This window comes from Trematosphaeria pertusa (genome assembly GCF_010094035.1).
Source record: "Trematosphaeria pertusa strain CBS 122368 unplaced genomic scaffold BU26scaffold_17, whole genome shotgun sequence".
NCBI lineage: Eukaryota > Fungi > Ascomycota > Dothideomycetes > Pleosporales > Trematosphaeriaceae > Trematosphaeria > Trematosphaeria pertusa.
The window spans coordinates 178351-199135 of NW_022987228.1; the positions used below are offsets into that span (position 1 = coordinate 178351).

Below are 20785 nucleotides of genomic sequence, written 5' to 3' on the forward strand. Positions count from 1 at the left end.
TACCAGTGCCACTCTTCCAGCTGGGCCCACACCCGATCCTCTTCATCCAACTGCAGAAAGGCCTCCGAACCGAGAGCTAGCCAACTCATCAGCTCTACGACCTCGCAGTCGAGATCCCATAGGTTTTTAACCACGGTGTCGCCAGGTATTGGTGTGGTCGAAGCAGGACTTATTGCTCGAGTGTTCTGCAAAGCACGGTCAAGAGCAAGCTCAAACGGCACTAAAGCAACACCATGATAAGAACAAGTACACGGGCGATTGAAGGAGAGAAGACTGACTCATATGGATGCTCGATACCGGATAGGCGTCGTTACCGATGCTATGAATTGGTTGATTCGCGGCTACGAGCTGGCAGTGGTGGGCTATCAGCGTGCGGACTCGCCGTAGAGCTGGCTGTCAGAGCTGGCTCCGGTTCCTTCTCCATCACATAGCCCTCCCCCCGGTCCACTAGCCCCTTGTAGTAATCTACAAGCGTCTCGGGCTTCGGGACGATCCGCCACTCTAGTCTTCTCAAGAACTCCAGCTCAAGCAGCGCCAATTCCCTGACACTCACACCCCCCACTCTTGCATATAGGCTGTTTGTCCAGAAACTGTCGCTGAGTCCCTTCGCCGCTACGGTAGCTGCGGTTATCAAAAACCGGTGCACGGTCAAGCTGCTGATGGTGAAGGCGGGGTACATGGTACACAGCTTGTCGACGTAGAATACCATGGACAGAAGAATGGGCGGTGAGAGGGTCGAATGTACAATGAGGCGAAAGAGGTAATCGCGGACGGAGATGGCAGGCGGCGCTCTGGTGACACAAATCAATAAATACGAATACGCGTAGACGGGGCCTCGGTATGGTACCTCGAATGGAATCTTGTGAGTTGTCCATCGCGCAGCGGATGCGCGTCGTTCAAGCGCACCAGCTCCATCAACATGTCTGAGATGAGGACGCCCAGGTCCTTTACATCGCAAGTCTCGTACTTGAGCGGCATGACCTTGACAGTCGGGGTCTGCGGCCGCGCTCTCTTAGCAGGTGAAGAGTGCTCCTCGGAGGCAGTGCTCGCCTCGTTGTGCCTTGTGTTCTGCTGCCCACGCGGCGTTCCCACGTCTCTCGACGCTCTCCGGGCAGGCTGAGCAGGCGGTGCAGGGACCACGGGCTGCGGATCTATCCGCAGGTCAGGTTCTGGCGGCTCCGTGACGGCGGGTTCGGCAGAGGTCTCCCCCCGCTCTGTGTGTGCAATTGGGTTCGAGGGGAGAGGGGCGGTGGCTATCGTGTTCGCGGCGGCCTGGGGCGGCGGTCGATAGGTCGGTGGGTAGCCTGGTGGCGTGTACTGCGTGCCAGCGTCGGCGTACTCCCTCCTCCTGGTCTGTGGTGACCGCGTGAAGGCGGCCACGGGCGACTGCGCCGACGCCGCCGGATTCGAGGGCAGCGCGTCGAATCGCCGCGCCGGTGCGCTGCTCACCGGGAAGCGTGGAGAGGGTGCGCAGGAGGAGCTCGACGTGCGTCGCGAGGCATGGTATGAGCGGGCGTGCGAGTGGAATGCAGCCGAGGGCGAGGGAGGCGCTGATATGGTCGGTGAGGAAGACGTGAGCATGGTCTGTCTGCGGGAGTGCAGGCTCTGCGCGCGCTGCGGCGGCCTCGTCGTGCGCTCGCACTAACGGTCGTTAGGAGGTTGTGCCCAACAACGGCTGGGCATAGTCGCCAGGATTTGCGCGGGGGAAGAGGAAGGGAGAGCAGCGCGGAGCCTCTTTCGGGCACTCGAGGGCATTCCGCTGGGCAAAAGCTAACTAGAGTGAGAAGGCCTCTCGTGCACGAAGCCATCACGTTTTCCGCTGGTGCAAGACGATTGGAGAATGGAGCAAGCACGCCCAAGTCCCCTCAAAGGACGCTATGACGCCGCCATTACCAACGCCCTCCTCGCCCGTCGTGCCGCTTCCGCCGGTCACCACCGCTAAATGCGCTGGACTGGCACCAGAGGCCCTCGCAAGGTACGACATAAAGTCCACAGATGGTCTCAGGTCTCAGGTCTGCTCGAATCGGGTTAGTCAGCTGCTCCGAACAGAATCGGGCCATGCCGTCGGCCAATCACGGGCCGTCTACGAGCAGCGTGCAAGTGCAGGAAGATAATCTTGGAGAAACACGGGGTATCGATGGTGTTCATGTCAAAGAGAAACGTTACAAGAGTTTACCAGAGTACATGCAGAGGGAAGCAGGGTATGAACAACCGAGTAGAGTCCACCTCTGTGGACCCCATAAACAAACCATGGCACCGCTGATATACTCATTAGACTATGTACAGGATCATCGACGCCACGATAATTAGGATAAACAGAAACTGGTATCAGTAAATAAAGAGAGTCGTGAATGCCCGCCCATCCTCAATGCCGCCCGGATCTAATCCCATGCGTAGCACGAACCCACACACGAACCCGCCAGGTCCAACAAGTACAAAGAAGCGAAAGAATTACTTTTATGGAGTGCATCACCGCACACAGAGCCGTAAAGCCAGTCTGGATTGGCCATGTTTCTACCGCGGCGTCTTAAGCGGCGCTTCAAGCTCGGCGGTAAACGTCTGCTGTCCCGGCGTCGGTGACATCATCTCGATAGGCCCGTGTGGATACTGGTCTTTTACCTCAGTCATCCTACACACGCGTCAGCACTGCCGTTTCAGTCTCAGCTAACATTAGATCTCTACTCACTGTGGTTGAGGCGGCGACCCCGTCATCGACGTATGTCCGGGGCGCATGGGGGGACTCGTCCATCCCGAAGGATGGGAATCTGTAGCATTGTGCTGGCCGTATGCGGGTAGCTGCCCACCGAATTCGTTATGTCCCGGCGGCGGAGAGAACGGCGTAGGCGGGTAGCCGGGAGAAGACATGGGTTGATGGAAGTGGCCTGCGGCTCCGGCCTCTGGTCCTGTGCTCTTTGCCACTGTGGCGTCTCGCCGTGCGATCATTTCTTTGAGGGACTTGGTTCGGCCGACGTAGAAGAAGAGGGCTGCGCAAATGACGAGGAAGGCTACAGCACCGACCACGATTCCGGCAATGACACCTCCGGAAAGGGTATGCGGGTGATCGTCGTGACTGGATCCACCCGTCGGTGTAGCAGCAGCTGTGGCTGGTTGCGTATGTAGTGTTGCTGATCCTTCCTTTGGAATCGGATCTCCAGGCTTCAGCTGATATGACGAGTCTCCCGCGGCTTTGACTTGTGCGTCCAGTGTCTGGGTCGTGTTCGGGTTGATGACACCAACCATTTCATGGTCGATACATGATCCAGGCGCGGCGCAGTAGTAGAAGATAGGCTCAGTCGAGTTTATAGTAAGGTTCCAATGAGTCAACTGTACAGGTCGTTAGCACATTCTAGCCATAGCACCTACAACAGCGAAGGAAACTTACCTCGTCAACAGTATCAACAAATTGTGTTCCCGACCAAAACCCCACCTTATCCCTCCCGGTATACTCGTACGGCACGCAAGGACTCATATACTCCGCTCTCGCTACCGAGTGATCTGGCGGATAGAATTCGAAGGTAATCGTATCGCCAACACTGACATTCCTGAGCTCTGCTGGCTCATACTTGAAGCCGCCTGATCCCACTTTGACCGTGTGCACCTGGGGTCCTCTGCTTGACGAGGATGAGCTCGAACTTGATGCGGAGCTGGTCGCTGAAGCGGTCGATGTGGAGGGTGCTGCGGTTATCGGGAATGACGCGCCGGTGTCCGTTGCTGTTTCAAAGGTTGGAGTTGATGTCTGGATCGTTGTTTGCGCAAATACGGTCGCAAGAAGCTGGATGAGGGCGAAAGGCAACGCCAGCCTTTCGGCCAGTGACGGAGCCATTCCTAAGGTCTTTCTTGGGGCCGAAATTGACACTCTTTGATAGCAACTCGTATTTAAGGCCCAGTTATCCACCAGCAATGCGAAGAACGTGGCGATGTCGAAACTCCAAGACCGAAAGGAAAACAAAAGAGCAAGAGACGAAGAGAGAAGACAGCAGGCTGAGAGGGGAAGACCTAGCTCAGGCTTCATCTAATAATACGTACATATCGAAAGACCATGACATGCCAACCTTTACCCGCTCCGCGCAGCGACGCAGCGTATCACCCGCTGCCCGCCCGTCAGCAACGCAGCCATCAATCCAGCCTCATGGCAACCCTGACGTTCACCAAGGCCTCGATGCTGCACTCAAGGTGCAACAGCACGAAAGCAGCATAGTGAACTCTACCTCAACGAATTGCAGACCCGCCGCCTCCACCACGAAGCAAGTGGAGCGCTGGACGTGCATGGGGCTGAATGGAGTCGCTTGCACCTGGCAGTGCCACCAGCCTGGGCGTGAGCGGAGGTGCTGTCGTTTGATTGCTTTTAATAGAGAGAAATGACAGGCATAGATGTGGACGTGGGCATGGTATCGAGTCCGGAAGGTCGGTAGAGTCCATGGGTTCCTGGGCGTCTCGTACTCGTATCCCTCACGCCCATCCCGTTGAAGCTTAAATGTAGATATCTCCCAAGCATCTCTTCATCGCACCCCTTCCCAAGGAAACAACAAACTGGAGCAGCACGCTCCAGCCTTCGGGGCTTCAGCAGCGGTGTCCAGCACAGCATACCAAGCAATGGGGCGAAGCTGAGGTCTGCAAAAGCTCAGCGGCTAGAGCCTCTGATGTGCGCGCCATCGCCGGAAGTGGCTAGCCAGCCTTCCGCTGGCTGGTCCAGCCGCAGTGGGATCTTCCCTCCTCCAATGCTTGGCGCTGACTTATCTTCCCCGTTGAGATAAAGTTAGAAGCACGTGGATAGGGGAGGCACGAGCCTCGAGAAGGCAGATTCTCTTTCAACAATGAGAGCTTTGCATAGGGACGAGTTTGTTTTATAGCTCCAGACTTTGGATAGGAAAACGCTGCGCGTCGTCGTTTGGTGGTGCTATAGAAAGCAACTCAGGAGCCAGACAAATCATCTGCTCATGTCATATAATAATGCTGGAACATTGTTTCTGGATGTCGGCTCCCCGCTCAACATGGCCAAGACTTATCCACGATGACAGCCAAAAGCAACGGCTCACCTTTGGGGGCCATTCCGCGATTCATTCATCGCGCGAATGAAATGCCCTTCCCAGCTGGCAGCCGCGAAAGAAAGCCAAGCTGTCTGCGCCCCAAGAGACGATTTCCCCCAAAGAGGACGTTATCTCCAAACAGTTACCGCATTTGGTTCGCTTCTGTCCACTCGCTTGAGGGCTCCGATTCAGTCAGCGGAGCCGCATGCACGGCGCGGCAAGTACTTTTTTCGAACCGCCTCAAAGAATGCATTGGTATCCATCGGACGCTCGATATTGCAACTGTACAATCCCGCTTGCTTCAAGCACCACTTCCACCTGAGAAATCTATCTTGAATCCAATCTCGCTCGCAAGCTCGCAAGAAACCACCCGCCAAAGCAAGCATCCCAACGCCAGGCAATGCAAGAAAGCTTAATTGTCGACTCAAGGCATCTAAGCTTGGGCTACCTCCTCGGGAAGTCACTCCTCAAAGGACTACCATGCGGGCTTCTGGGTGTAGACACGCTGAAAAGTCCTAACGGGGGCATGTCTTTGCTTTTCGTGTTGTTTGTTGGTACGCTGCCCTGTCGAGGCTGCTCCAATAACCGCGGCGAGCGCATTCCGCTCGCTAGAGGAGGAGATCTCAGACCTTGCTGCTGCTGTCTCTCGTCAGCAAGCCTTGCCTGCTCAAGCTCTGCCTCGTACTCGCTCTTCTTCTTCAGCAGGTAGGCTTGAACCTCATCTTGGTGCGTGGTGAGCATTTCGTCCAGCTTCTCTTTGGGCGATCGGATGAGCTTTCCCCATTTCTTACGGAGTTTGCGCTGGCGGTTTGGATCCCAGACGTGGTGGCTGTTTTGAACGAATACTAGGGAGTGCTAATGGCAATGTCAGCGAAGCTAATTAGCCCGCCAGCACTCTTAGACGTACCGCGTAATACCAACCAGCAATGTTGTCGTCGGTAGCTCTCCTGATGGATTGGATCGATGTTTCTGAAACGAAGCCGATGAGACACTGGACGGGACTATCGGGTTCGGTGCAATTTTCTTGCCCAAGATTAGTCAATTACCGAAAAAGATTGAACAGATATCTTACCATAGTTGCTGAGCAGATCCACGAGACCCAGATAGGCAGCTCCGATGCCCATAAAGAAGACCTGTGTAGCGTCATGAGGTCTGTCTTAGAGTTAGTGGCACTCCTCGAAAGCCGCATCGCTGACTAACTCAATATAGTTCTCCCATATATAAGCCGCAAGCTCCCGGGTCTGGTGGGCGCGGGCTTCGCTGTCGTCTGATCTTATATAGCCACCATTGTCCTGGAATATCATTAGAGCCTCTCGAAGCGGATGTGAGAGGAGGGGCCCTTACGTCTTCTATTGAAACTACCTTTGGGATGTTCACATCAATGACTTGGAAGTCATTGTGAATTGCCCAACCGACATAGTCCTTGGCAACATCAGTCTTGTGCAATAGTCAGCGGTTATACAGCGCAAGACTGTACTCGAATACTCACCAACCACGTATTGTGTAACTCCATCCTGCCAGTAACTGGATCAGGAATGCTTTTCACAGTCGGTGGGTCATGGAAGACGACCAGAAGGGGATGTCGCTCCATGAAATTAGGTCTACTCCTGTTAAATAAATTCGGTACATAGTGATGGCTTGCACTTACGTGGCAATGACGTTGTGTTCGAAAGACTGAGTCAATTCAGCTTTGTTAATCGCCAAAGGTGTCATTCGGTACTCTGCAGAGAGTGTCTGACTCTGCCATTCCCGTATGATATCGTGCAAGCGTTTGGTCGCGTGGAAGGACGGATCGTTCTTGTCTAACTGTTTCGGATACAAGCATTTCCAGTATTTCGACTGCTCTCGCTTGACTTGCTCGATGGTCCGAACAGCGGACTCTTTCGGAGATAACCCATCCGCAAGACGTTCGGGTGGTTGCAGCATGAGCGTCCTTGTGACTGCTAGCGCTGATCGGGCGATGGATCGCAAGTTGTAACCTCCTTCGAGGCATACGACGATCTTCCCCTTCGCCATGCGCATGAGCATATGCGTCATGTGAGCGTAGCAAGCTGGAGTGACATGGCAGCCTCCTAGAACATCTCCTTCAGCGGCATCGAATCCGGCCGAGATGATGACGAGGTCTGGATCGAACTCCGTTGCGACAGGCATGATTACCTCTTGGAAGGCATATATGTACTCCGCATCCCCCATACCATGGTCGGCCCACGGGATGTTGACGTTGCGCCCTAACCCAGGACCCTCGCCGCAGAAGTTATAGTCTCCGTCAGGCAAATTAGGGTAGAAATTTCCGCCTCTAAACACGTGCAATGAGATGTAGAGAACGTTCGGGTCGTCATAGAACGCGTGCTGAACGCCATTTCCATGGTGAACGTCCCAGTCAAGGATCAAGACTTTCCGGCACGTCTCAGGGAAGTTTTTCTGGCAGACCCGCGTCGCGATGGGAACGTTGTTGAAGATGCAGAATCCAGAGGGGGCGTTGCTTTCCGCATGGTGGCCTGGTGGTCGGATTATAGCGATGGCGTTACGTACGTCGCCGCGCACAACGGCCCTGCAAGCTTCGATCGCACCGCCCGCTGCAAGCTTAGCGCATTCAAATGTTGCGTTATTGAAGTAAATAGAGTCCAGAGAATCTGAGATATCTTTTAATTCTATTGCAGACTTGTCTGTCCATAATTTAGCTGATGTTATTTGAAGGAGCCTACATCAGTAAACGTACCTTGCAATGACTCGATGAAAATGTAGTGTTCTGCAGTATGAATGAGACAGATCTCTGCGGTGGTAGCGGACCGGGCTTCTATTCTCCAGCACTGTTCCTCGCTGGCCTCTTCATCCGGATCGTCTGGTCCTTGCACAAGACCAGCTTGGTGTATCTCTTCGAAAATTTCGTGAATGCGGCGAGGATCTTCAGGATGTATATCCTCAGGGTTCATCATGAAATCCGGGAACTCTGCGTGAAACCGCATCCTCGGATCATAGACGAGCCCTGTCTTCGATGATGAGTACGGTAAAGGCGGAAACCTAGGCGGCGGCGGTACCCGTATCTCAACGGCTGTCGATTTGGAAGGAGTAATATCCATTGCGTCCGATTCGGGTTCCGAGGAGCTCTCTCGACTATAATGGGTTGACGCATTCGGGATGTAGTACTGCTTCGACGCTGAGGGAACCTTCAGCGAGTAGGGCAGTTGCTCCTTCCTAGGCGAGAATTGCGGGGAGTTGAGTCGGCGAAATATCTCGGAAGGATCGACCGTGGCGTTTGCACCCTGCTCACCATTGATTTCGGTAGAGGCCATGACCGTGTCCTCGCCCATAGTAAGATCGGACTCGTCTATGGCAGCCATTTTCGTCGTGAGGAGGCGTGGAACGCCTCACTCTACAATGAAACTGGTCCTGCAGCTACAATTCCGGTAAGCATATGCTTCGATACGAAAATATTAAATGATCAACGTTTTCTAAGTTTGGAGCTTCACGTGGAGAATAGAAGCGTATGACTGCCAAACCACGCCTACTCTAGTTGCAACTTGACATACAGCAGTGTCCCCATTGAACACCCGAATTTGGGAGATTGCTAAGGAAGAGTATGAAAGGAACAAAAGAGTCGTTCAAGCGCGAACTAAACAGTGCGATGACGATAGCGGTGAATGAGTAGAATGCGAAAAACAAAGAGCCATCCTCACTCACCTTAGCAAGTAACAACCATGATAAACAGCGGGTTCGAGACGTAGGAAGTCGGGTTTATCCACCAGTCGCTGAAATTTATGAAGTGGAGCGGTTTTTCTTGAGCGCTTCGGCTGCGCCAAACCTATAAACGTAGGCTGTATCGGTTTCACAAGAACAAAACTCGTCCACGATCCTTGGCTGCGCAGGACGAGTCTAATTTGAGGTAAAGTCCAGCTCGACCCTGAGGTCCCGTGACGATGAGATTCGACCGTGATCCGCCCAAGTCGGACGCGCAACTGCCTGCTTTCTTCGTTGCGTGTCCTGCGCGAGGTAAGTCAAGTGAGATGAAAGATAAATTCCTACGGCTGTCAAAGGCCAGCCGGTCAGTCGTTGCTGTTTGGGTTGAATGTAAAGGGATAAAGTAGGATAGTCGTGTTCTGGCGTCGCGACTTGATTTCGAGCTGACTAAGCCTTTTGGCGTCCTGCGCTAAGCCTCTAGCGGCTAATAATTACAGCCCAAAGCCTGAAAATGGCGGGCCTCTTTCTGCGCCTCCCTAGTGCTCCCATCTGATGTCCCTAACAACAGCTCAGAAGCTTAAATGTTTGCTTTGCGTGTCCTATACCTGGATCTTCTCATCTTTACCGGTGCTGAATGGGCTAAAAGTCCGCTGCTATCATGTCCTCCGTAGTTGCCACTTGTTTGCTACATCGACCGCGGTATAACGCAGAGCCGGCTCCACTGACTTCCTACCGAAGTCTGTTGAGATATGAAGTCGTCATCCGATCTTGAACATTGCGTGTGTCTCTCTACTTACGGCAAAAGATCTATAGGCCTTCTCCTGTATTCCGCTTCTCTGTGTCGGGGCGCGACCTCGTCCATGACATCCTCTGGGAAAATTGTACTTCATAATCTGCTAGATGGGCTATCCCCTAGAGCGTTGTTTCTCCTTATGTTATCGACAAGCGTGGGCCAATTTCCTTGCCAATAGACGAAATGCTAAAATGCTTTTACTAAGACGTACGCATTTCAAATGGCGCCGCAAAGCTTCACCGCTTCGAAAAGCCGATAGGATAGTCCACGCCGTGTATTTCCGCTCATCCTCCGCACCACGTGCCAAACACGAAGTGCCGATTCCGATAAACCTCAGAGCATCGGAATCTAGCGATGGGCTAGAGGCCCATAGCTCATGTGACACTCCACCTTACCCCGGGAACTAACTAGGATCAGTAGGCTAGAAAACTGCGGCAGGGATAGCTCTATGGACGAGGGGAAGCTTCACAAAGGGTGTTCATGCACTTGACAAGGCTGATATGGGAGCAATTCTTTCATTGAATCGTGTCTAACATGTTTTCATGAGTTCGTTCCCCCATTTTCCCCACCGCATCGCGGACACCCGTCAAACAAGTATCGAGCATGTGAAGGAAGCGAAACCATTCAGTTTCCAACCCAAGAATAACCCACCCTCAGTCCATAGGCTGCCCTAGAGTCTGGGCGTTGCCTGGCTCCGTCCTGATTCCTAAGCATTGCCATCGACCTTGGCAATGTAGACCAGAAGGTCGAGCACACGGCGGGAGTAGCCCCACTCATTGTCGTACCACGAGACGAGCTTGACGAAGTTCTTGTTCAGGGAAATACCGGCCTTGGCGTCGAAGATTGAAGAGCGGTTGTCACCGTTCAGGTCAGTGGAGACGATGTCGTCCTCAGTGTATCCAAGAATGCCTTCGTTAAGTTAGCGATGCTACATGAGCAGATAGATAAATGCGTACCCTTGAGAGAACCCTCGGAAGCCTCCTTAACGGCGGCCTTGATCTCGTCGTAGGTCGCGCCCTTCTCAATGCGGCAGGTCAGGTCAACGACGGAGACGTTTGCGGTTGGCACACGCATAGCCATGCCGGTGAGCTTGCCGTTCAGGTCGGGAATGACCTTGCCGACAGCCTTTGCGGCACCGGTGCTGCTGGGAATGATGTTCTGAGCAGCAGTGCGGCCACCGCGCCAGTCCTTGGCGGACGGGCCATCGACGACCTTCTGAGTCGCAGTGTAGGAGTGGATGGTGGTCATCAAACCCTCAACGATGGTGAACTTGTCATGGATGACCTTGGCGAGAGGGGCCAAGCAGTTGGTCGTGCAGGAAGCGTTGGAGAGCACCTCGATGTCCGACTTGTAAGACTCGTGGTTGACGCCCATGACGAACATGGGAGCGTCAGCCGAGGGAGCGGAGATGACGACCTTCTTGGCACCGCCCTTCAGGTGGGCCTTGGCCTTCTCAGTGGTGGTGAAGACACCGGTGGACTCAACAACGTAGTATGCGCCGGTCTCGCTCCACGGGATGTTGGCCGGGTCCTTCTCCATGTAAAACTTGACCGTCTTGCCGTTCACGACAAGGTTGTTTCCATCAACCGAGATGTCGCCCTTGAACTGGCCGTGGGTGCTGTCGTACTTGAGCATGTACGCCTATCATGGCAGCGTCAGCCCCGCATCAATCTCAACGTTATGAAGCTCTGCGGACAGCGCAGGCCTGTCCAGCTACCGGCCGTTGCTCAATTGGGGGTATCTGAGGGTCGCTTACAGCATAGTGCGGCTCAATGAAGGGGTCGTTGACGGCGGTGATGATAACGTCGTCGTGCTCGATGCTGAGGGCTCGTTAGCTGGGTCGTCGTGAAGAGCGGCCGATGGGACTCACGCATTGCGGAAGACGATCCTGCCAATACGACCGAAGCCGTTGATACCGACCTGAAAGAAGCTGTCAATGGCTGCCTCGCGGTGGAGCGGGGTAGCAGCAGCTCACCTTGACGACCATGATGGCTGATTGATGTGCTGCGAGAGTCAGAGGGGCGGAATGGGCGAGAAAGCGAAGAGGCTCACTCTTTAAGGAGAATTGGTTCTGGGGTGGGGAAGAAATTGTTGTGGGCTGAGGCGGATGTTGTTGTTGGGTAGTGGGGTGAGTGAGCTAAATAGGGTCGGAGGGGAGCAAAACGTCACACCTGGGCAGCCGGGGAAGCAGAGGCAGTTACTTTTTCTGTAATGATAGCTGCACCAGCCGGACGCCTGGGCACCCAATAATATACTTTTTCTCGTCTCCCACCCACCCGACGGAGACCGAGACCAGGCCAGAGTGATGCTACCTCGGACGCGGTGCGTGCATCATGGGGGAGGTCGGGATTGCCCGGAGCGCGGACGAGACAGCGGGTCTGCTTTGGCATCGAAATGCCCCGTCTTCTCCATTTCTACTGTGTACGCTCCATCGTCGTCGGTACCTGGGTAGTATACTTCGTAAACTATCCGCGTATCCGTAACCCAGGTAGCGGTGCAGCAGACCCGTACAGAAGCCCGCCCAGCGATTGGAAAATCTCCCAGCGCCTCTACGAAAGCAGCATTCCATAATACCTCAACGCGCCCGGCGCCGCGGGATGATGGTAAGCTGGCAAAAGTATCTCGCAGCGTGACTGTCGTGCGAGGCGCATGCGCAATTGGTGCTCTGGATGGTCATTCGATAAGAAAAATGACAGCGCAGTATTATGCAGACGAAGGCCTGCGGGGAGGCGAGTGGTCGTGTAACCACCGAGCGGTTCACCGCCACGCAAGGCCGCCGCTGGATCGCAATTGTTGAAGTCGCTGGTGTTGAGGATGGAGATTGGGCGTGGCGCGTCCGCGGCCGAGACTCCTAGAGCAGTCCTGAGCCCACCGCATGACCTCCTCGTGCCACGGCGGCGTCCAGCGCTGCTCGAGACAGGAGGTACCTGCATAGGGTTTGTCGGGAGTCGGGAGTCGGGACGCCAGAGACGGTCTGACGAGCTTCATAGGGCTGACGAAGCTCGCGCCGTGAGAGCAGCCGGCGCCATCGTCGGCCCGAGAGCGTGGCACTCTACTGTAAAGCGGGCTCTCAAGCTACCTAGGTACGCTGCTACGGCAGGTTGCGCCTTGGGTAGCTATAGAACATGGACTGATCTCGTCTGATAAGCTCATCCGCGATATTGCTGCATAGCTATAAATCCTTCCAGTGCCGCCTGTCTTCGATCGCACGACGCTCCGACAGTGGGGTTCATGGAAGCGGCAGATTAATTAGCACTGGATTTATCTACAGCCACTGCAGCTCTGCAGCTCTGCCGCTCTGCCGCTCTGCCGCTCTGCAAGCAGCATTGGAGCTGTTCAAGCCGTTCTGCGGCCGCCGCCGCATGTCCAGGACGTCGCGCCAATGAGCGCAGCGCTGATTTAGCGTACATATCAGGAGATGCGGAATGCCAAGCCTCCATCCATTTTTCGGGCGGCCTCATCGCAGCTCCCTCCTGCTGTCCCGCCTTCCCTTCCACCACAACCCCCATCAATTGGCACGCAGACTTCCCTCGACGGGAACGCCCTCCCTTTCCTTTCGTAATATCGCGACCCTCTCCACTCCACGCCTTCGCCATGCTGCGCTCCTCCGTCATCCGGGCCTCGAGGAGCTCGCCTTGCATCATCCCATCGTCCGCCATCCGTCAAGCTGGCCGCGTCCCTCGAGCGGCCCCCGCGGCTGGCCTGCAGCTGCAGCAGCAGACCCGCCAGGCGCATGCCATTTCCAACCCCACCCTGGCCAACATCGAGAAGCGATGGGAGGACATGCCGCCGCAGGAGCAGGCTGATCTGTGGATGTCGCTGAGAGATCGCATGAAGATCGACTGGAAGGAGATGACTATGCAGGAGAAGAAGGCCGGTGCGTAGAGCTCTCAATTCTGCCATTGAGTGCTGGGAACGGTCGTATGACGTACGAATTCGGGTTCCAGATGTCCGGACACGTGCCGCGGCATTTTCGTACAAGCTCGTGGAGGACCATTGCGAGAGTCAATATGAAGGCATAGAGCTAACGTATCTCTCATCTACAGCGTACTACATTGCCTTCGGTCCGCACGGTCCGCGACGACCGCCGCCACCGGATGAGGGCCGCAAGGTCTTCTTCCTCACCTCCGCTATCATCGCCGCTGCTGTCGTTGTCTTCTCCCTCACCCGCATTTTCGCAAACCCGGTCCGACCGCGTACCATGACGAAGGAGTGGCAGGAAGCGACCGAGGAGTATATGAAGGTACGTAGCTGCTGTGGGACAACGGCGTCCTTACACTTGTGTCTACTCCCATGCTAACGTTTGACCCACAGAACCAAGGAACGGAGACCATCAGCGGCTACAAGGGAATGATGGTCCAGAGCAAGTCTGAGAAGCATCTCCCCGCTCGCGAGAAGCTCAACGACGAATAAACGGTCGGTAAAAGTAGCACGTCATGCACACAATACCAAGTCCAATACCTCCTTTCCTTGAGTCACCCTATCCTTTGGTACTGTCTGTGTGAGATATATGAGATGGAGAGGGTCCAGAGCCCGTCGGTAGGGAGCCGCTGCTGGGTTGGCAGTTGTCACATTAGTCCGCCTGTGTACAGAATCTCAGAGGCATTTTCAGTCTTGCTTATTGTCACGTCTCTCTCTGCTCCCGCGTGCGCCTGCTTTCCGTCTCGCTCATGTGCGGCAAAGGCCAATGTGTACCGATTACAGAGCTATCTCCAATCTACCTGCTCTACCCTCTCCAGATGCGGACCCCTGTCTCCAGGCTTTGTTCCACCTTTTTTTACACCAAAGTGCTAAAGTGAGTGCGTCGCATCGGCCGATGATTTCTCATATTCCATTCAGGTAAGCGAGGCCACATTATGACGGTCCGGAGTGATGCAAAGTCTAAAGACGTAAGAAACAAAACGATTGTAGGACGAGAACAATTATCCTCATGGACTGCCACGACTTTGTCGATATCTACAAGATGCGATCTTCAATCCATGGGTTTTGTCTGACCGTCCTGCGCTTCTCTGCCCTAATCTTGTGTCCGGGTGGTTAGTACCCGATTCTCTCTCTGCTACGCTCGACCAATATCGGTTTCTAAGACAAGTCAGTTCATATCGTACTCGGCTCTTTCGCACGCAGAAAGCCCTATAGTGCTATTGTTCCGGGCTAGATATCAGCGGCACAATTGTACCTACCGGAATAGCTTCTCTAGCCTGTCCATGCCTGTCTCAAGTCTTGCACTCGTTTCTCCAGACATTCCTAAACCATAAACGAGTACGAAAGAGTCGGCAAGATGGCCACAAGTGTGGCGTCCGGTCCCCGTTGAAAACGCGCGCCTCTTGGTATCCGTCTTGCCACCCACGCCAGTGTCGGGCCACAAGCACATACAGAACCCCACAGATGCCTTCACCGACGGCAATGCGAATCCGGAGCGATCATGCGTGAGTGTTCGCCTACCCTCCGCAATGTTACACTTCGCTGATGGTGGTGGCAATCCAGGCTGACAAACGCAGCAATCCGCGGCCGACGGAGATGAACACCACTACCCACCCACGCTCACGAGTAATCATCTACATCCAAATGTAATGTAGCGGTAGGTTCTCCCCGCGGCCGATGTATAATGCACGCTGTCGCATTCGACGCGGGAAGGCAGGCTCTCGTGATGCGAGATGCGAAGGACACCTGCTTCCATCGTCGGACTTCAATGACGTCTTTAGAAAAGCTTTCAGAGGGCAGATCTCGCGAAATAGTCTCGATGAACAGTGCTTTCATGCTCTGTCGCGTATTGATCGAGGGTACGCTCCGTAACACAGATCGTGAGATCTTTCTGCGTATGACCGTATGGAAACTGAACACCACGACACCATCAATTGGTCCCAAGGCGGATTTTGGTGTTATTACCAATCTCCAACGAAGTGCCATGATACAAAGATCGAGATACTCGACCAGGTCCATCCACTCCATAAAGAAAACTTCGGTATCGGTTTTGCGAGCCCCTTGACATCAGCCAGGCCGTCATGCAGTTCAGTTTCGGAACAAGACCAAGGAACATCGCTCTCGTCCTGTTCCACTCCAAGTCCTTTCCAGTCCGGCATATACATGCCTTATTACATTTTGTTCGCAGTGCCCGCCCCGACGTGCTAGAGAGGAACTGGGAATACTGCTGAAAGTCTACACAACCGCCTTTATACTATTCTCAATCAAGTATTTTCGAACGCAGACCCCATAGTTGGGTTTCTCGTAGCTTTTCAATTCTGCGCGCGGTATACGACTTCGCGGCACCACAAGATCCCCCTGAGGTCGGAAATTACGCCTGCAGTTCCGGAGAGCTTTCATGCATTAGGTAGTCGTTCCATTTAAAAGCGACAAGTCGAAATCCGAAAATATCTCCCGACTTCCCATACCTTGGCTCTCCTTTCCTTTTTAGTCCTCCCAGGGGACTCACTGCTCATGTCTTCCTCGGGTTGTGGATCTCCGGAGCCTTCTTCCCCTTCATTTTGTGTATCCACCAACGTTCTCGCCAAAGGCAAATGTACTGTTATCTCGCGGAGTGCCACGGGGGAGGGATTACCCACCATGGGGTCTAACGGAACGGTTTTTTGTTTCGGCTGCCGGGACCACGGCCGTCATCGCCTATTACTTCCGAAGCAGCTAAAACAGTTGCACGTTCACCAGCATATTTTATTTCTTATCAAACAAGAAAAGGATGTGGTGGGTAGATTTCAAGATGCCGGACCATTGTCTGGGTTTGAGATGCATTTTTTCGTTTGTCACGCTGTGAGTGCGAGTTTGGTATGCTATCGTCGTTTCAAAGTCGCGAACATGGAACTGGAGAGAGCGCCATTTAGCAGGAAGAAACATTGTGGCCGCTGAGCTTGAGGCCTTGTTGGAGAAGTGCTCATGTCCTGCTTTGTTTTGCGATTTTGTCGCACCTGGAGATTCCAGGGGAAGAGCCTTAGATGCGCACGAGGCGCGGAGGGCATACCGGCTTTTCACGTGTTTTATCGGGGGCACACGTTGCTCCACACATAAGCCCCTTCACTGCGCTTTTGGAAGCAGTCCGCGCCGACTCCATGATTGGCTCCTTGGAGATTTTGGAGACCGAGACGCACGGCACGGGGTAGAAGAGTAGCGGATGACGAGGGCGGACCACTCATTTTGGTCAGGGACTTGAATTCCGTCATCTAGCCTTCAGAAGAACTCGCCTGGGCATCACGATGCCGTGGACAGATTTCTCGAGGTCGTCTTCAAGCGCATCCAGAACGCCGGCAGCGCGAGACGACCGCATCACGTTTGTGTTTGTCATTTTTGGAACAGAGCTTCCGTGAAGATTCACGTTCAGCTTTTTAGTTCAAAGCAGCTGCTCCGGCGCGGAGCATGATATGACATCTCTTCCTATTTTCAGCAGTGCCAGGATTCCGGGGCGTTGCGTTGGTGTGAAATGAAGAAGAAAGAAAATGTAATTTTTTGAGCGGCCTGATTCCAACGCACCACACTTCATCGACCTTTTCAGTTCCAGTTTCACTTTTCCATAACGTTGCTAGGGGACCATTCCTCGCTATATACACCGGACTGCAATCTTGCTGTAGTTCTCGGTGTCGAAGGAGGCCCCGCTCGAAAGTAAGGCATACGCAGTGAGTTCTTTGCCTTTATTCCGGTTCGATCCTACGCATAACTGTATGCATTGTTTCCTTTGGATCTGTCGAGTTCCGAACAAGGCATGATATGATTTCGATCGGATCTCGAGAAGCTCGGGCATCATTCGGCCTATCTTCTATTTCTTGGAGATTGCGGTCTTTGCTCATGGTACCTGGCTCGACAAAATTTGTATTGAGGCATGGATGGGCGGACACGCATGAGCACTAGCGTTTCCTGTTTTAGGACTGGATTGTACCCTTTGCCTCGTGTGGCTCACAAAATTGTTCGTTCCATTATCATCTTCAGACCGCTTTTGTATTCCTCGCAACGTAATGATGGTTTGGAGATCGATAGTTGAGGGGACACATGTAGAATAACGCTCGGGGCTTCTGCTGCCCTTTCGAATTTCGGTCAACTTCCTGCAGAAGAAGTGTACGTCGGGACTGCGATCGTGCTTCTCTAGGGCCGAACGGACGGCAATCCACGTTGTAGTCGATGAGGTGTTTTTTGAGCCATGCAGATATCCTAGAGTTTCTCTCATTTCAAATGAGAAAGACACAGACGAACCAAAGGATATCAGAAGCACAGTATGCGACGAACTAGCCCCTCAGCTCACCCATGCACTCTTGGAGAAGACATCTCTTGCTAGACACATGAACGAAAAGGGTGGGCTTTCCACAGACGCAATGCTAATCCAGAAGCCCTCCACGCATATTACTGTCTGAAGTAGCTCTTTTGCATGGAAGTAGGACATTTTGCTTCCAGTTTTCCTTTTTCAGGAAAGCATGACAATTGGCGGCGCTGGTTTGAAAAGTAATCTGAGAATCCGCATGGGTCGAATGCTTCCGTTCTTTGGAAGCACAGTGCTTCCATGAAAGAATAGTGCATGGGTTTTGCGCATTGACCCTGTGTCAAAGTCGACGGGTTCACACAAGCACCCGCGATCTCAGCGAGATGTGGTGACGTTTCGTGGACGTGGAGGTAGGAACGAGGAACAGAAGCGACTCGTTCGCGACTAGGCTCTCCGATTTGGTACGATGGAGAAAGAGTGTCTCCGAGAGACATGAAGGAGTATGGTAAGATAGCGATAGAGAAGAGAAATAGCAAGACGGCTACTTAGAGCTAGGTAAAAATGTTTAACACTAGAACCTTACGTTATGTTAGACTGTAACCTAACTAGAACTATCTATCTAGCTATCGAGATATAATAACTAAATTCCTTCTATGGTATTGCTCTAGCCATCCATGGGTCTTTGAGGAGTTCAGAGGCTTGCTTTCTCTTCTCTGGTAACCATTTGAGCATTGATCTTATGAAATTGAGAAACTGCTCTTTGGTTTCACCATCGAGGGCGGATACTGATTCTTCAAGGGAAAGCTGCGGTACAACCGTACCTCCAGCACCCTTCCAGCGTCCTAAAGCATCTCAGGTTAAGTTAAGTAATGAGGTTTGAGTCTTATAGCTAACCTTGCTCGTTAAAAACTTTCTTCGTGATCTCGCTTCTTGGTATGTACTGGAGAGGAGGCAAACCGAGATATGCAACCATTTCGGCGACGTGGTGGGTTGCCGACGGCTCCAGATTTTCATCGACCGCGTTGAACAAGTGTCGATTCTCGAACAGATCCCAGATCTATTATTTAACTTCAGTGATAAGCAGGAGCATACAGAGGCGGATATGCTCACTAAAGCGGCAACGTTCCAAATATCAACACTCGAACTCCATTCCATATCAAACAATACCTCTGGGGCACGGTATAGCTCGGGCTGGATTAGACCTCTGTGAGACTCTCCTATTCGAGCTTCTCCGAAGTCACAGAGGACTGGTTGACCCCACAGGGAATCCCTAGGTAGACCGAGTTTACGGGAGCTGTAGATGATGCGGATATCGTTGATGACTTTTGTCGGTGATGGTTCCTCTGTTTCGGCTCTTTCAAAATCATCGAGTACAGATTCGTCATCCACGGTTAACATAATATTTGACGGATTAATGTCTAATTCCATTTATCAGCTAGGAAAACACGAAATTGCGAGGGCTTGCCTGTATGTACCACTTTGGCTTCATCATGCAGGAATGAGAGAGCGTATAGCAAGTTGGACAGCGTTCACTTCAAGAGCTGTTCATTCAGTTGATGTGATTGATTCATGTACTGGAGCTCTCGGATAGTCATGTGCATCGGGGGATGAACCAGGCACAGGTGCTGACCGGTAGGGCCGGTGATTTCGAATGTTCCCAATAGACCGCGAATGAAGAATTGACCATGGTGCTGAGAACTGAGTGAACTGATGTGCTCGTAGAACTGTAGCTCTCGATGAATACGTGTAGATCGGTCAACGTCTCAAGTGCAGACCTTTATTGCGACAAAGCCGGCATCTCTTTCCTTGCATCAGCCAGTACGACGATAGAAGTGTGACGGAATATATACCTGATGTTTCGACAAAGCCAGACTGTAGAATATGCGCCGTACCCGAGCTTCCCCAGTACCTTGTAGCTGGAGTCGAGAATTTCTCCGATGCGAACCGGATAGAATTGATCAGGGTTATACCAAGGGAGTCGCTCCTCTTCGAGGGGTTGGCCTGGGTCCGTTTTGGCAGCGGGGAAGCTCATGAGTTGTCTCCTTGCAAACCGTGATATTTCTCGAGGATAGACCCGACTAGCAAGTCTGAACATGTCGGAGGGGCTAGCGAAAAAGATAGAGCTTCATTGATGTATTCCCAGTCGGCGCTTATTTTCAGGGCGAAGCCCTCCGGAGAAAATTAGCCCCGGCGCCTAGCGCAAGCCTCATTAGTCTTACGAACTCCTGAGCCAATCAATTGCCAGCCGCTAAGCCTCAACCAACACTCTGGTCAACAACAACTTTTTTAAATCCCTTTGGCCTGAAGGCAGGATCCTGGCGTTAAACCAACAAATTATGGAACTTGCAACGTGAGGTCGCGGCCGTGTTGCTCTCGGTTCTAGCAAAAATAGAAGAACTACGCCGCTCTGTAGCAGATATCAGCTATTCGCAGAATTTCGAGACATAAAATGTTGGAGTGCTTTCTATTGATCATGAATCACTTGCATCTTCATCTGACTGGATCTTTGGTACTTTATCACGGAATACATCGTCCAACCTCCCACTACAAGGCTTCAATATAAACGTCGGCACGGTCACTCTAGACCACTTCACAAATCCTGCACTCGGTCAAGCTGTCAAAAATTTCTGCGAAAAGCAAGAAGATGAGGTGTGTGATTCAGAGTATTCTGGAGCTCCGAGCAAATCGGCTCATAAAGGTCGTCTAGAACGCAAATGTTAAAAAGGCCGAAATCAAAGGCAGTAGTCTCCACCAGTCCCATGACGACCCAAACGACCCCAAGCCGGTCATTTCGATTCGCTTCAAGGACGAAAATGGCAGAAGAATTGGTACTGGCCATGTTCACGAGGATGGTACTGGACAGGGGAACTGGAAGTAAATTCTCATTCACAAGGAATTAAGATGTTCTATGAATGCCTTCGACAGCGTTCAAGGTTGCGGTGCTACTTGTTCTAGGGGAATTATGTGGACAGAAATTCGATTCTTCATAAAACTCGCCGTGCTTAGACGTGCTCATGTGGGGCTAAACAGATCAATGCAATATGAGACTATTCGTTCGCCTTGTAACATTGGGTTGTTCTAGAGTACAGCCTC

General features: G+C 52.9%; 6 protein-coding genes across 6 annotated transcripts; 1 reads left to right on the top strand and 5 right to left on the bottom strand.

Moving 5' to 3' along the window:
* Positions 1–277: 277 nt before the first annotated feature.
* Positions 278–1920, bottom strand: BU26DRAFT_523589 (cyclin-domain-containing protein). The gene is made up of 2 exons (XM_033830078.1): positions 848–1920; positions 278–791 (listed from the first exon to the last, which is right to left on the bottom strand). Exons 1-2 carry the CDS (start codon positions 1579–1581, stop codon positions 320–322), a joined length of 1206 nt encoding a protein of 401 aa, XP_033678250.1. The 5' UTR covers positions 1582–1920; the 3' UTR covers positions 278–319.
* A 576-nt stretch (positions 1921–2496) lies between these two features.
* On the bottom strand, positions 2497–4178 carry BU26DRAFT_114047 (uncharacterized protein). The gene is made up of 2 exons (XM_033819436.1): positions 3383–4178; positions 2497–3324 (listed from the first exon to the last, which is right to left on the bottom strand). Exons 1-2 carry the CDS (start codon positions 4010–4012, stop codon positions 2683–2685), a joined length of 1272 nt encoding a protein of 423 aa, XP_033678251.1. The 5' UTR covers positions 4013–4178; the 3' UTR covers positions 2497–2682.
* Positions 4179–5471: 1293 nt separating this feature from the next.
* BU26DRAFT_569949 (putative histone deacetylase) lies at positions 5472–8368 on the bottom strand (the record flags this gene model as incomplete). Its single annotated transcript, XM_033833945.1, has 8 exons — positions 5472–5882; positions 5935–6050; positions 6100–6179; positions 6228–6319; positions 6372–6464; positions 6517–6628; positions 6676–7693; positions 7747–8368. The coding sequence occupies 8 exons, from the start codon at positions 8366–8368 to the stop codon at positions 5472–5474; spliced, it is 2544 nt and encodes an 847-aa protein (XP_033678252.1).
* Positions 8369–10204: 1836 nt separating this feature from the next.
* On the bottom strand, positions 10205–11485 carry BU26DRAFT_569950 (glyceraldehyde-3-phosphate dehydrogenase; the record flags this gene model as incomplete). Its single annotated transcript, XM_033833946.1, has 5 exons — positions 10205–10407; positions 10455–11139; positions 11195–11318; positions 11369–11418; positions 11474–11485. 5 exons carry the CDS (start codon positions 11483–11485, stop codon positions 10205–10207), a joined length of 1074 nt encoding a protein of 357 aa, XP_033678253.1.
* Positions 11486–13092: 1607 nt separating this feature from the next.
* BU26DRAFT_436919 (COX4-domain-containing protein) lies at positions 13093–13911 on the top strand (the record flags this gene model as incomplete). Its single annotated transcript, XM_033824199.1, has 3 exons — positions 13093–13375; positions 13545–13741; positions 13813–13911. 3 exons carry the CDS (start codon positions 13093–13095, stop codon positions 13909–13911), a joined length of 579 nt encoding a protein of 192 aa, XP_033678254.1.
* Positions 13912–18343: 4432 nt separating this feature from the next.
* Positions 18344–19724, bottom strand: BU26DRAFT_569952 (kinase-like protein; the record flags this gene model as incomplete). Its single annotated transcript, XM_033833947.1, has 6 exons — positions 18344–18534; positions 18587–18749; positions 18803–19110; positions 19323–19416; positions 19468–19492; positions 19543–19724. The coding sequence occupies 6 exons, from the start codon at positions 19722–19724 to the stop codon at positions 18344–18346; spliced, it is 963 nt and encodes a 320-aa protein (XP_033678255.1).
* Between the last annotated feature and the right edge of the window lie 1061 nt (positions 19725–20785).